The 12,079-nt window shown below is 57.3% G+C and overlaps 1 protein-coding gene across 1 annotated transcript in view; it reads left to right on the top strand.

The window, feature by feature from the left end:
• The window catches only part of URB2 (URB2 ribosome biogenesis 2 homolog (S. cerevisiae)), a 13,466-nt gene extending 7,913 nt beyond the window's left edge, over positions 1 to 5,553 (top strand). The window contains exons 7-13 of the mRNA XM_014535990.1: positions 9 to 162; positions 1,184 to 1,344; positions 2,530 to 2,640; positions 3,180 to 3,422; positions 3,719 to 3,806; positions 4,398 to 4,537; positions 5,049 to 5,553. Coding sequence (XP_014391476.1) covers positions 9 to 162; positions 1,184 to 1,344; positions 2,530 to 2,640; positions 3,180 to 3,422; positions 3,719 to 3,806; positions 4,398 to 4,537; positions 5,049 to 5,246 — 1,095 coding nt within the window. The 3' untranslated portion in view covers positions 5,247 to 5,553. The remainder of the gene's footprint in view (positions 1 to 8; positions 163 to 1,183; positions 1,345 to 2,529; positions 2,641 to 3,179; positions 3,423 to 3,718; positions 3,807 to 4,397; positions 4,538 to 5,048) is intronic.
• The last annotated feature ends 6,526 nt before the right edge of the window (positions 5,554 to 12,079 follow it).

Below are 12,079 nucleotides of genomic sequence, written 5' to 3'. Positions count from 1 at the left end.
CCTGGCAGCTGCTGGCGGAGCTGCCCGCCCTGGCCACCGACCCCCCGGCCTTCCAGGCGGCCGTGAGCTTCTTGGCACTCTTCTTCTCGGCCCCAGAGCTCCACCCCGAGGGGGAGTCTGTCTTCACTGCCGTGTTTCAGTCTCTGAGAAGGGTTCTCGCAGGTAAGAGGTCTCCCCTCGGGCTGACTCTGCGGCCAGAGGTCAGCGGTCAGGCAGGCAGAGCAGGAGTTAGCCGCGGCCTGGGGAGGCCCGGGGGCCAGTGGGATGGCCGGCGAGCCTGGCGTGTGGTCGACACTCCGCAGGGCATTTCCCTGGGGAGGGGATTGAGGGTCAGAGAGGCCCAGAGTCTGGGATCTCACAGCTTGTGGGAAGCTGGGACCAGACCTCCCAGCCTTCGGTCCCTCCGCCCTCAGTGCCGGACGCAGCAAGTAAAGACCCGGGTGCGGGAAGGTGCCCTGGTTACACGCAGCGGCCCCACGGCTGAAACGGGGCCGCACAGACAAGCTGGGGTCAGACGGTGAGGGGCCCTGGATGTCCTCACTTGGGGCGCTGTTAGGAACCCGTGGGCCAGGGGACATTGAGTGAGAGACTCCCCCAGGCAGTCCCCGGAGGTGGGGGGGTTCTTTTATCCCTTCCACGTGGCCGTCTGCTTAAAAGTACCCGTCCAGCCCCCGTGACCCTGCTGGTCTTATAAAAGAATTCAAGGGAAATAGGGGAAAACGGCCCTGGCCGGTGTTGCTCAGTGGGTAGAGAGTCGGCCTGCAGACTGAAGGGTCCCGGGTTCGATCCCGGTCCAGGGCACGAACCTCGGTTGCAGGCTCCATCCCCAGCCCCAGTCGGGGCGCCTGGGGGAGACAACCAATCGATGAGTCTCTCACATCGATGTTTCCCTCTCTGTCTGTCTCTCCCCCTGCCTTCCACTGTCTGTAAACATCGATGGAAAAATATCCTCAGGTGAGGATTAACAAAACAAAACAAAAAGACGGTAGGAAAAATGATAAAGAAAGTAACAGTCGGCTGTCCGCGTGGTCCAGGGGTTAGCCCTGCTGAGCACCGCGTGTGAGAGGCGTCTGGCTGGGAATGTCTGGCCCCCGAGCGTGGCCTTCCCTGGCGGCACACTGTGTCAGCACACGGCCGCTCTGATGTGTCCCCCCTCCCTCTGTCCATCTCGTCTTCCACGCAGACCCCGCCGTTCCGCCTCCAGCACTTCAGGCCATCGAGCCTCACCTGGGAGCCCTGCTCGCCCACCTGCTGGCGGCCGGGACCACCCAGGACTTCCGGGCGATGCTGCAGTGCGTGCTCCGGGGGCTGGACCTCAGGAACGCGTGGAGCGCAGACCAGCCGGTGGGTGGCCCCTCCCCCTCGCCCGGCAGGCGTGTGAATGAGGGAGGGGAGCTCAGACGGGGAAGCTGAAGGTGCCGGGTCCCCCCTAAAACCAAACACAAACCAGTGGGGGGGGGACTCTAGGCCAGTGGTTCTCAACCTGTGGGTCGCGACCCCTTTGGCAGTCGAATGACCCTTTCACAGGGGTCACCTCAGACCATCCTGCATATCAGATATTTACATGACGATTCATAACTGTAGCAACATGACAGTGATGAAGTAGCAACGAAAATAATTGTATGGTTGTGTCACAACATGAGGAACCGTATTGAAAGGGCCAGAAGGTTGAGAACCACTGCTCTAGGCGGAGAGGGGGTTCATGGAGGCAGCTCTGCTCCGGAGGCCCTGGAGCGGGATTCCAGGCCGGGGTTTCTGGTTCTAAGCCTGACTCCGGATGATGACCAGCACAGGGATGGGGCTTTGACTTGGGTGGGAGGGGAGGAGGGGCGTCATTGAGGGTAGCGTGGGGCAGAGAGAGGACGCGCATCTCCTGAGCCTGAGCCCGAGGCCCGGGCTGGACCAGGGCCGCTTCTCTGTCGCCCGGCACTGCCCCACCTCCGGACGTTTTCGCTGTGTGTGTCTGCAGCATGTTCGGGTCCTAGTTTTTTGGTTTTTGTTTTTTTTTTTTACATATATGTATATTGATTGATTTCAAAGAGGACGGGAGAGAGAGAGAAACACCAATGAGGAGAGAGAACCGTGGATCGGCCGCCTCCTGCACGCCCCCTACTAGGGATGGAGCCCCCAACCCGGGCCTGTGCCCTGACCGGGAATTGAACCCTGACCTCCTGGTTCATAGGTCAATGCTCAACCACCGAGCCACGCCGGCCGGGCAGGCCCTGGCTTTGAGAGGGCCTCTGCGTGTAGATGGCTGTGCCCGTGTGTGGCCGTGCAGGTCCCCATCCTGACACTTACACGTGTCGGTTTCGGGAGACGCTGTTGACACGACCTCCGCTGTGCCCCAGTTCCGTTCGTTGTATTCATTCAATCCTCCTTTGGTGACGGGAAGCGCATCGCCCCCGGGACTTCTCCCGGCCAGGTCCCGCCCAGGCCCGGCCCATGGATTGGGCGCCGGGGGCCGCTTGGTCCCAGGGTGGGCCTCTCGGAGTGGGCGGTCTCTGCTACCTTCCTCCTCTTCCTCCGCAGGCCATTTTGTCGGCTGTTACGTTGATCAAGTTGCTGCTGAGCTGCCCGGTCAGCGAGGAGCAGGCGAGTCTGTTCTGGCGGACGAGCCCCCAGATCCTCACGGCTCTGACGGTGAGTGTGGGCCACCCCCCCCCGTCACCCCTCTTCCCCCCCAGACCAAGGGCGGAGCGTCCCCGTCACTTCCACCTGCCCACTGACCCCATCGACGCCGTTGGGAGTTGGGACACCCTGACTTACGCCACCTCCGTTCTTACCTCTGCCTGCTTCAGGCTTTGTTGTTGCTCCTTCTAGAATCACCTTCCTTTTCTTCCCTCTATTCCAGTGGTTCTCAACCTTCCTAAGGCCGAGACCCTTTCGTACAGTTCCTCATGTTGTGGGGACCCCCAACCATAAAATTATTTTCGTGGCTACTTCATCACTGTCATGTTGCTACTGTTATGAATCGTCATGTAAATATCTGATATGCAGGATGGATTTTCATTGTTACAAATTGAACATAATGAAAGCATAGTGATTAATCCCAAAAACAATATGTAATTATAGATGTGTTTTCCGATGGTCTTCGGCGACCCCTGTGAAGGGGTCGTTCCACCCCCAAAGGGGTCGCGACCCACAGGTTGAGAACCGCCGCTCTATTCCTTCTCCCGTAGCTGCAAAACCGAGAGGCGTGTCAGGAGCAGCCCGCGGCCTTGGCGGTGGTCGAGCCCATCCTGGACGTCCTGGCCGCCCTGCTGCGCCGGGGGGAGGAGGCCATCCGCAACCCGCACCACGTCAGCCTGGCCTTCAGCATCCTGCTGGCCGTGCCCCTGGACCACCTGAAGCCGCCGGAGTTCGGGCGCGTCTTCCCGCGGGTGCACAGCGTGCTCTTCACCATCCTCCAGTGTCACCCCAAGGTGAGGGGCCGGGGCCAGCAGCCTTGCCTTTTTTTTTTTTTTTAATGTGTTTTTATTGATTTCAGCGAGGAAGGGAGAGAGAGAGACAGAAGCATCAGTGATGAGAGAGAATCATGGATCGGCTGCCTCCCACACGCCCCACGCTGGGGATGGAGCCCGCAACCCGGGCCTGTGCCCCGACCGGGAATCGAACCGTGACCTCCCGGTTCACAGGTCGACAATGAGCCCCTTTTATGAGAGAGAAGTGGAAATCAGCGATGATGTTCCTGTCTTTCTTTGGCCCGTGTTTATTCCAGGTGATGCTGAAAGCCGTCCCCTCCTTCCTGAACTGCTTCCACCGGTTGGTGTTTTCGGTGATGCATGAAGGACGGCAAAAGGATAAAGGTACTTCAGCTACCCATGGCTTCCTCTCTCTCTAAAAATCAACAGGCTGTTCTTTAAAAAAGAAAAAGAAAGCAAGCTGGGAAGACAGCTAGTCATGGGGTCGCATGTATCTGTCTGTAAGAGAAAAACCCTGCACAATTTCTGAAACTTTGTAAGGAGGCAATGACACGACTGAGCCCCTCTTATCTTTAACGTCACATGTCAAGCAGCACTTTAAGAAAATTTCCCGTTTTCCCCGTTTTAAGCCTTCCTGGTAGAGAACCGTCTCCTTTTAAAATACAACAGCCATCCCCGACTTCAGCCTGAAAGTCCTGATTATTCAGGCAGCCTCAGGAAACAGCCGTGGGCTCCTGAGTATTCTAACGGTCCTTCCCTTCGTTACGTAGCGAAATGTTTGGACATAACATGTGTGTGTAGTTCCCCCCCCCCCCCCCCGCCATTCCCCCTCCCGTCCTGTCTACAGAATGAGCTGATTAAAGAGTGGGAGGGGGTGCGCTGTGAGGAACGCGGGGCGGCAGGGACCCTGTGAGATGAGGAGGGGGGAGCGCACACTCGGGGGGCTGACCGGTTCGGACACGCTTTGCCGTGCAGGCGGCGCGGAGGACCTGGCGGGGGTGCTGGCGTGCGCCCGCCTGGTGGAGAGGATGTACAGCCACATCGCCGCCCGGGCCGAAGACTTCACCGTGTTCTCCCCCTTCATGGTGGCCCAGTACGTGACGGAGGTGCAGAAGGTAAGCCGGCTCCCCGCCTTTTATTGATTTCAGAGAGGGGGAGAGAGAGAGAGAGAGAAACTTCAATGATGAGAGAGAATCATGGATCGGCTGCCTCCTGCACACCCCCTAGTGGGGATCGAGCCCACAACCCGGGGGCATGTGCCCTTGACTGGAATTGAACCCGAGACCCTGCAGTCCCCAGGCCGATGCTCTAGCCACTGAGCCGCACCAGCTAGGGCCAGAGTCCAAATGTCACTGCCCCTGTAAACACATAGGCCTCGTGTGTTTATTTACTTGAAGCTACCCCCTGGGATGCTTCATTTCAGGCTTTTGTGCACTTGAGTTGGCTTCTGTTTCCCCAAACGATAAACTTTCGAGATGGGCATGTGCAGCTCTGTCAGCTGTGTGCAAAACGGTGTTTTAAAAGGAGCGTCTTTCTCAAGTTAGAGGCAGACGTGGGAATTCCTCGCCGGGCCTGCCTTTGCGGCCCGGCCCCGCCCGCGCGCTCACGGGGTGTGTCCTTTCCCAGGTCACCTTGTACCCGGCCGTGAAAGGCCACCTGCAGGAGGGCATCTACCTCATCCTGGACCTCTGCATCGAGCCCGACGTGCAGTTCCTGCGCGCCTCGCTGCCGCCGGGAGTGCGGGACGTCTTCAAGGAGCTGCACAACGACTACGTCAAGTACCACCGGGCGAAGCACGAGGGCGAGAGGCGGTACGCCGTCTAAGGACACGCGGGGAGAGGCGGTAGCAGGAAGACCTGGCGAATGAAAGGCTTCAGATGTTCAGTGGGAAATACGTGGATTATTTAATATGTGTGTTGTATTTGACAGCCATGTTTTTCACACATACCTTTTCATGCAGTAAGTACTGCAATAGCGTCCCGAAAACACACCTTAGAAGGAGGTGGACTCAGTGAACAATTGCCCAGCCCCTCATCGTCATTCCAGGTGTGGTTCTTGCCTCGGTCCCTTCTCCCCACCAAGAACTGTGTAGAACTTGTAATTAAAGTCCTATTAAAATATCTCTGCCTCTGCCCTAGCCGGTTTGGCTCAGTGGATAGAGCGTCGGCCTGTGGACTGAAGGGTCCCGGGTTCGATTCCGGTCAAGGTCATGTATCTTGGTTGCGGGCACATCCCCAGTAGGGTGTGTGCAGGAAACAGCTGATCGATGTTTCTCTCTCATTGATGTTTCTAACTCTCTATCCCTCTCCCTTCCTCTGTGTAAAAAATGAATAAAATATATATTTTTTTAAAATATCTCTGCCTCACCGGCCAGTGTTGCTCAATGGACGAGCGTCAACCTATAAACCAGGATTTCAGGGCTCGATTCCGGGTCAGGAAAATGGGCTTGCGGGCTCGATCCCCAGTGTGGGGCGTGCAGGAGGCAGCCGATCCATGTTTCTCTCTCATCGTGGATGTTTCTCTCTCCCTCTCCCTTCCTCTCTGAAATCAATAAAAATGTATTGGTGCTTTGGTTTTTTTCTTCATTTTATTCTTAATCTATTTGTTTTTTAATTTAAATTCTCTGTTGTTCAAAGTATTACATAAAGTCTCCTTTTCCCCCCCATTGACCACTCCCCGGCCGCTCCCACCCCCCAGCACGTGCCCTCACCCCCAGTTGTCTATGTCCGTTGGTTATGCTGTGGGGATGGTGCATTGGAGCAGCAGGCGACCTTTTCAAGGACACAGGTGTCCACAGAGCTGGAATCCAGGTCGTCTCTTGGGTTTTGCCCTCGGGTCCTGTGCTCAGATGCCCTCCTGAGATCCTGCTGGTGTTTTCTCTGCTCGGAGTTCAGGAAGGCGGGAGTCTGGCCGGGGACCCCTCTCCCCAGCGTTTGGAATGTCCCTGGGGCACAGACAAGCACGGAGCAGTCCCCCAGGTGCCCTGATGGTGGCACTGCAGGGCCGCACTCAGGGCCTAGGGCTGCTTTGAACAGGGAGCTCAGATCAGATGCCTTTACCTGCGCGCCCCGGGAGGAAGGGAGAGAGGAACGAGGGTGCGCACCCCATGTCCTCCCCGCCGGCACCCGAGCAGGGCCGGCCCGGCTTCCTCACTGCCGTCGCTGCTGGGAACTCCAAACCTTCTTCCTCAGAATAGTTTTCAACTCTTATTTTTTAAAAATATTTTTAAAATTGATTTCAGAGATGGAGAGAGAGAGATGGAAACATCCATGATGAGAGAGAAACATGGATCGGCTGCCTCCTGCGCGCCCCACATTGGGGATCGAGCCAGCAACCGGGGACCCTTCCGTCCGCAGGCCGACGCCCTATCCACTGAGCCATACCAGCTAGGGCTCAACTCTATTTTGTTCATTCACGGGGGAGAGGAGACATTTACCTTAGCGGTTGTGGTGCTGCGTTCATTCTTAATTTTGTTAGAGCAGACCTCCCGGGCATTGGCCTGGACAGGATGGGGGACAGAAGGAGTGACAGGGACAGCCTGGGCCTGAGCGAGACCCACCCCCCTGCCTGGCACCAGACCCCATGCCCTGGACGACCCGTGTCCATTCGTCCATTCGTGTGACACTAGAGCCACCACTCTCCACACTGAGCCAGGCTCCCGGCTGCACTGCGGGGCCTCCCGGCGCCCCCTGCTGGCTGGGGGCATTGACCATGAGCCCTCAATCCCTTGAGCATGGCCACCCCAGCGGTGGGTCAGGTGCAGGGGCTGGAGGGGGGAGGCCTTCCTGGGACCTGCCTGAATCAGGAGGGCTGACCCTCGGCGATACCAGTTGCGTTGGGGACGGGGGAGAAAGGAGCTGATGAGGCAGGAGGAGAACTGGAGATCCCCGGGGACCCTGGGGGTAGAAGAGGCGGAAAAGCCCGCGGTGAGCCCACAAGCCGAAGGCGCCGGAGGTGAGAGCCAGGGACCGACCAGCCGTGGCCTGGCCGGTTCACATCCCATCACCTTCCGGAGGCAGTTTCTGTGGGGAGGGGACCACTCCTCCCATTTCCGGGCCAGTCAAGATAAAAGCTGGTGGCAATCGGACAGGGTAGCGGGGCGCTGAGACTCAGATATCTTCGTTCTCTCGCCGGGCCGGTGAGGTTCCGCGGTTGAGCGACGACCTCTGGACCAGGAGGAGGCCCCAGCCAGAGGCGCGAAGAGAAAAGGCGCGATAAGGAAGCGGCGCATCCCTTTTGGCCACAGCGCGCGAGCCAGGAGCCTGGTTTGCAAAGAGCTGTTGATACCATGAAGAGCTCTAGCATCCATCAGCGGGATGGAGGGGAGCGGGCCGTCGGCCGAGCTGGGTAGGGGCCTCTCCATTTCCCTAGGATGCTTCGGGCCTTCTCATTTCACAACCACTTGGATTGGCCTGCCAAGTGCGCACCATCCTCATCTCCATCGGCTGCGAGGAGTGTCAGCGCCTGCGGGTCCCTCGCCGGCACCTCTCCAGACAGCTGCTCCTCGCGCTCCCGGCTGGGATACGCTTCCCAGCAAAGGGCGCGTCTCCGCAGGAGCAGATGTTAGCATCCCCGGGCACAGGCGCCCTCTCCAATCGGCATGTGCGCTGTCAGTCGGGGAACCACACAGCATGACAAGCGAGAGACGTAATCATGGGAGTGAGGGATGGGGGAGAGGCGGGCACGTTAATGAACGCCTCCAGGAGGGAAACTGGGGTCTCTCGGCTCGCAGGAGCTTCTCTGAACGCATAGGGCTCGCTGTTTTCCACGCCAGCCCACCGTCGCTCGCATCTGAGAAGACGGCCGTGAACGCGCCTCAGTGAGCCAACCTGGCCGAATCCCAGGGCCAGGTGCACGCAGGACAGCACCTGGTTCGTCCAGTTCCTCTGGAATGGATTCGAGTGTGCACGCACACACACGCACACACACACGCACACATGCACACGCACACACATGCACACACGCACGCGCGCGCATGCACGCACACACACACACCCCAACTGGACCTAGAAAGTGACCAGTCATCCTTCCGTGGAAAGGTGTGGGAGGAAGTGTTCCTGTTGTCACTCGAAAGCAGGGTGGGGGACATCAGGCCTGCGGATCAGGTTGTGTAAGGCCCTGCCAAGGTCTTAGGGGTGAGTTAATGAAATGCCTGCCCAGAGGTAGCAGGCTAATTTTTTTTAAAAAAAAATGTATTTTTATTGATTTCAGAGAGGCAAGGAGAAGGGGAGAGGGAGAGAAACATCAATGATGAGAGAGAATCATGAATCGGCTGCCTCCTGCACGGCCCCTACTGGGGATCAAGCTTACAACCTGGGCCTGTGTCCTGACTGGGAATCGAACCGTGACCTCCTGGTTGGTAGGTGGACACTCAACCACTGAGCCACACCGGCCGGGCCACACACACATTTTATAGAAAGGTATCATTGTGGTCAGCAAACACACAGGAAGAGAACCAATAATAATTATGAAAAAAAAACAGGCCCGAGCAGACAGCCGGCAACCTCGGCCACTGGGCGTCTCACTCACCCATGTCCTCTACTCACCTATGGCGCTGGCTTAAGCAAGTCCATTAACTCCTGTGTGTTCCTCTCACTGCCTGAGCTTCTAAGGGGAAAAGAACATCACTGACCCAGCTCGGAAGGCGCCGGGAGCTCGACCCACATGGTCACAAGCCTCTCCCTGGTCCTTAGTGCTGTGTGAGGGCCAGGTGCTAGAGGGGTGGTATCTCCATGAGAAGCCGGAGGACTGTGCATGAGCAGAGGAGTCTGCATGAGCGGAGGAGTATCATGAGCGGAGGAGTATGCATGAGGGGAGGACTATGCATGAGCAGAGGAGTATCATGAGCAGAGGACTATGCATGAGCGGAGGACTATGCATGAGCAGAGGACTATGCATGAGCGGAGGAGTATGCATGAGCGGAGGAGTATGCATGAGTGAGGACTATGCATGAGCGGAGGAGTATGCATGAGCGGAGGAGTATGCATGAGCAGAGGAGTATCATGAGCGGAGGGCTATGCATGAGTGAGGACTATGCATGAGCGGAAGAGTATGCATGAGCGGAGGGCTATGCATGAGTGAGGACTATGCATGAGCGGAGGACTATGCATGAGCGGAGGGCTATGCATGAGCGATCTCCGCACCCTGCCTCCCCCAGGCCTCCCTGGAGTCTGCCCAGTTGGGGGTGAGGCTTCTGGAAGGTGTAAAATGCAAATGTCCTGGGCCTCTAAATGTTCTCCACAAAGGGCAGTGGTTTGGGGGGGACCTGAAGGCACCCAGCAGGGGGTGTTTGCTGGTGAAATGTCACAGAACAGAGATGGCATTTGGGTGTGAAACCAAATGGAACTTCCAAAGCCGTGGGGGTGGCGGTGAGGGCGGGAGAAGGGACTAACATTTAGCCAGTGCCGCGTGCTGGGAGCACTTCCCTCCCAGTGTGAGTGAGGCAGGCATGGTGGACTGGGAAGGCCAGCGGACGTGCGTGGGAGTCTCACAGAGGGACCTACTCAGACCTGACACATTTCACTTGACCTTCAACCAAGAAGCTGATTTAAGGCCGAGACCGCTTCTTTGAAGACGGTGCCCGACCGACACCCCAAATCATGATTCTTGGAGAAGCCACACCTGTGGCGATGGCCTTACCCCAGGTTCCCAGCTTGGAATCCTTTAAAGTCTCCAGGAGTCTTAAAGGGACATGGAGGCCACAGAGCGAAGAGTTTCTAGGTTTTTAACTGTTTCCCTCGCTCTACAAGTGCCTCACGTGCATGTAATCTGACAGTCATTTTTATTTATTTATGTAATATTTGTATTGATTTCGGAGAGGAAGAGGAAGAGAGAAACATCCACGAAGAGAGAGAATCATTGATCGGCTGCCTCCTATATGCCTCCCACTGGGGATCGAGCCTGCAACCCCAGCATGTGCCCTTGGCCGGAATGGAGCCGTGACCTCCTGGTTCATAGGTGGACGCTCAACCCCTGAGCCACGCCGGCCGGGCCCTCATCGTTTGCATTTTTAACAGGTGCCCTGGGGTGATTCGGATGCAGGTGTCTCGGGACCATTCTCGGAGGAACACCCACGGAGGATCCCAGTGGGGATATCCTCGTGCCGTGGACTGGCTAACAGACTAAGAAGAGGTGGCAAGAGCCAGTGAGAGAGCAGCTGGCCTGCAGGCCTGGGAGGAAACCAGAGGGGCGAGGAGGGTGTGCGCAGGAGGCGAGGGGTCCTGGGTTCAAGGGTCGCTCCCTCTTGGCAGGCAGCCTCGACCGCGCAGGGAAGGTGCGCCCCAGGATCAGGTGGCTGAAGGCCTCTACCAGGGACCGGTGCAGGCACGGGAGCGAGAGGAGCCCGCAAGGGAGGCAGCTGGGGTCACCGCCGAAGGGAACCCCGCTTTGCTGGCCGGCACACCGGCAGCTACAAACGCTGGTGAGATGAACCCTCTGCCTCTGCAGTGATCTGGCCTTTTTATTTTTTTTATTTCAAATATATTTGTACTGATTTCAGAGCGGGAGGAGGGGAGAGAGAGAGAGAGAGAGAGAAACATCAAGGATGAGAGGGAATCATCAATGCACGCCCCACACTGGGGATGGAGCCCACAACCCAGGCATGTGCCCCGACCGGGAATTGAACCTCGACCGCCTGGTTCATAGGTCGACGCTCAACCGCTGAGCCACGCCGGAAGGCCTGATCTGGCCTTTTTCATGACGCTCTCCTCTCCCTCTCAGGGAGCTCTCTGGGGACACGGTTTTCCCTTGTGGAGATCCGTGCCGGGTTGCTCATTGGCCAAAGTGCCTCAGCGCTGATTGAAGAGCTCAGTGGGAGCAGACAGAGTGGGGTTGATCTCTCCATCGGGGTTCCTCAAAGCCCCGTCTCAGCAAGAATTCAAGAATTCAGGCCCAGAAGCCTCTATGAAGTTCCCTCTTGATGTCAGGAGTCGAATCTTCCTACCTTCTGTCCAAACCCACCAACCGCCAGCAGTGCTTGGAGCGAAGAGAGAGGTCTTTGAGCTGCAGATAAAGAGACCACACAGGAGGCGTCCTTGGGGACAAAGACACATCATCTGACGGACAGGCCCATGCACGGCCCCCATGGAGCAGGCTGTGCACGGGGACCTGGGAGCCAGGACACTGGACTTTCATGTTAAATAGCGACGCTGAGGGAGATGAGGACAGAGGTGAAGCCACGGGGACATGTCTTCCTGGCTTAGTTTATGATCTTCGGCGATCGGGGACATCTCACAGTGCCGCAAGGTGACTCTTTGCAGAGGGGACAGGCATTGAGGGAAGAAAATGTCAGGGAGGAACCCACCTCCTGTGCGAGGAGTTAGAGATTTCAGTGTTGCCCGGCCGGCATGGCTCAGGGGTTGAGCGTTGACCTATGAACCAGGAGGTCACGGTTCGATTCCCGGTCGGGGCACATGAGGGAAGAGGAGACAGCCCCCTCTGACACCCTGCCCATGCCAACGCCGCGTCTTGAATTGCCCTTGGACGTCCTCGTTCTGAAATGAAAAAAAAAAAAGAAATTAAAAAAATAAAACTCATTTCCCATTCCACCCATCGCCACTCCCACTCTTACCAGTTTTGTCTGTACTGTTTCACACATTTCTCTGCACAGACATATGTAGAATATAACTATGTACTCTTTTAAAAGATTTGGGTGTTTT

This window comes from Myotis brandtii, unplaced genomic scaffold, assembly GCF_000412655.1.
Source record: "Myotis brandtii unplaced genomic scaffold, ASM41265v1 scaffold1026, whole genome shotgun sequence".
NCBI classification, from domain to species: Eukaryota; Metazoa; Chordata; class Mammalia; order Chiroptera; family Vespertilionidae; genus Myotis; species Myotis brandtii.
The sequence above is the reverse complement of the archived record's forward strand: the minus strand, read 5'-3'. Positions and strand labels throughout refer to the sequence as shown.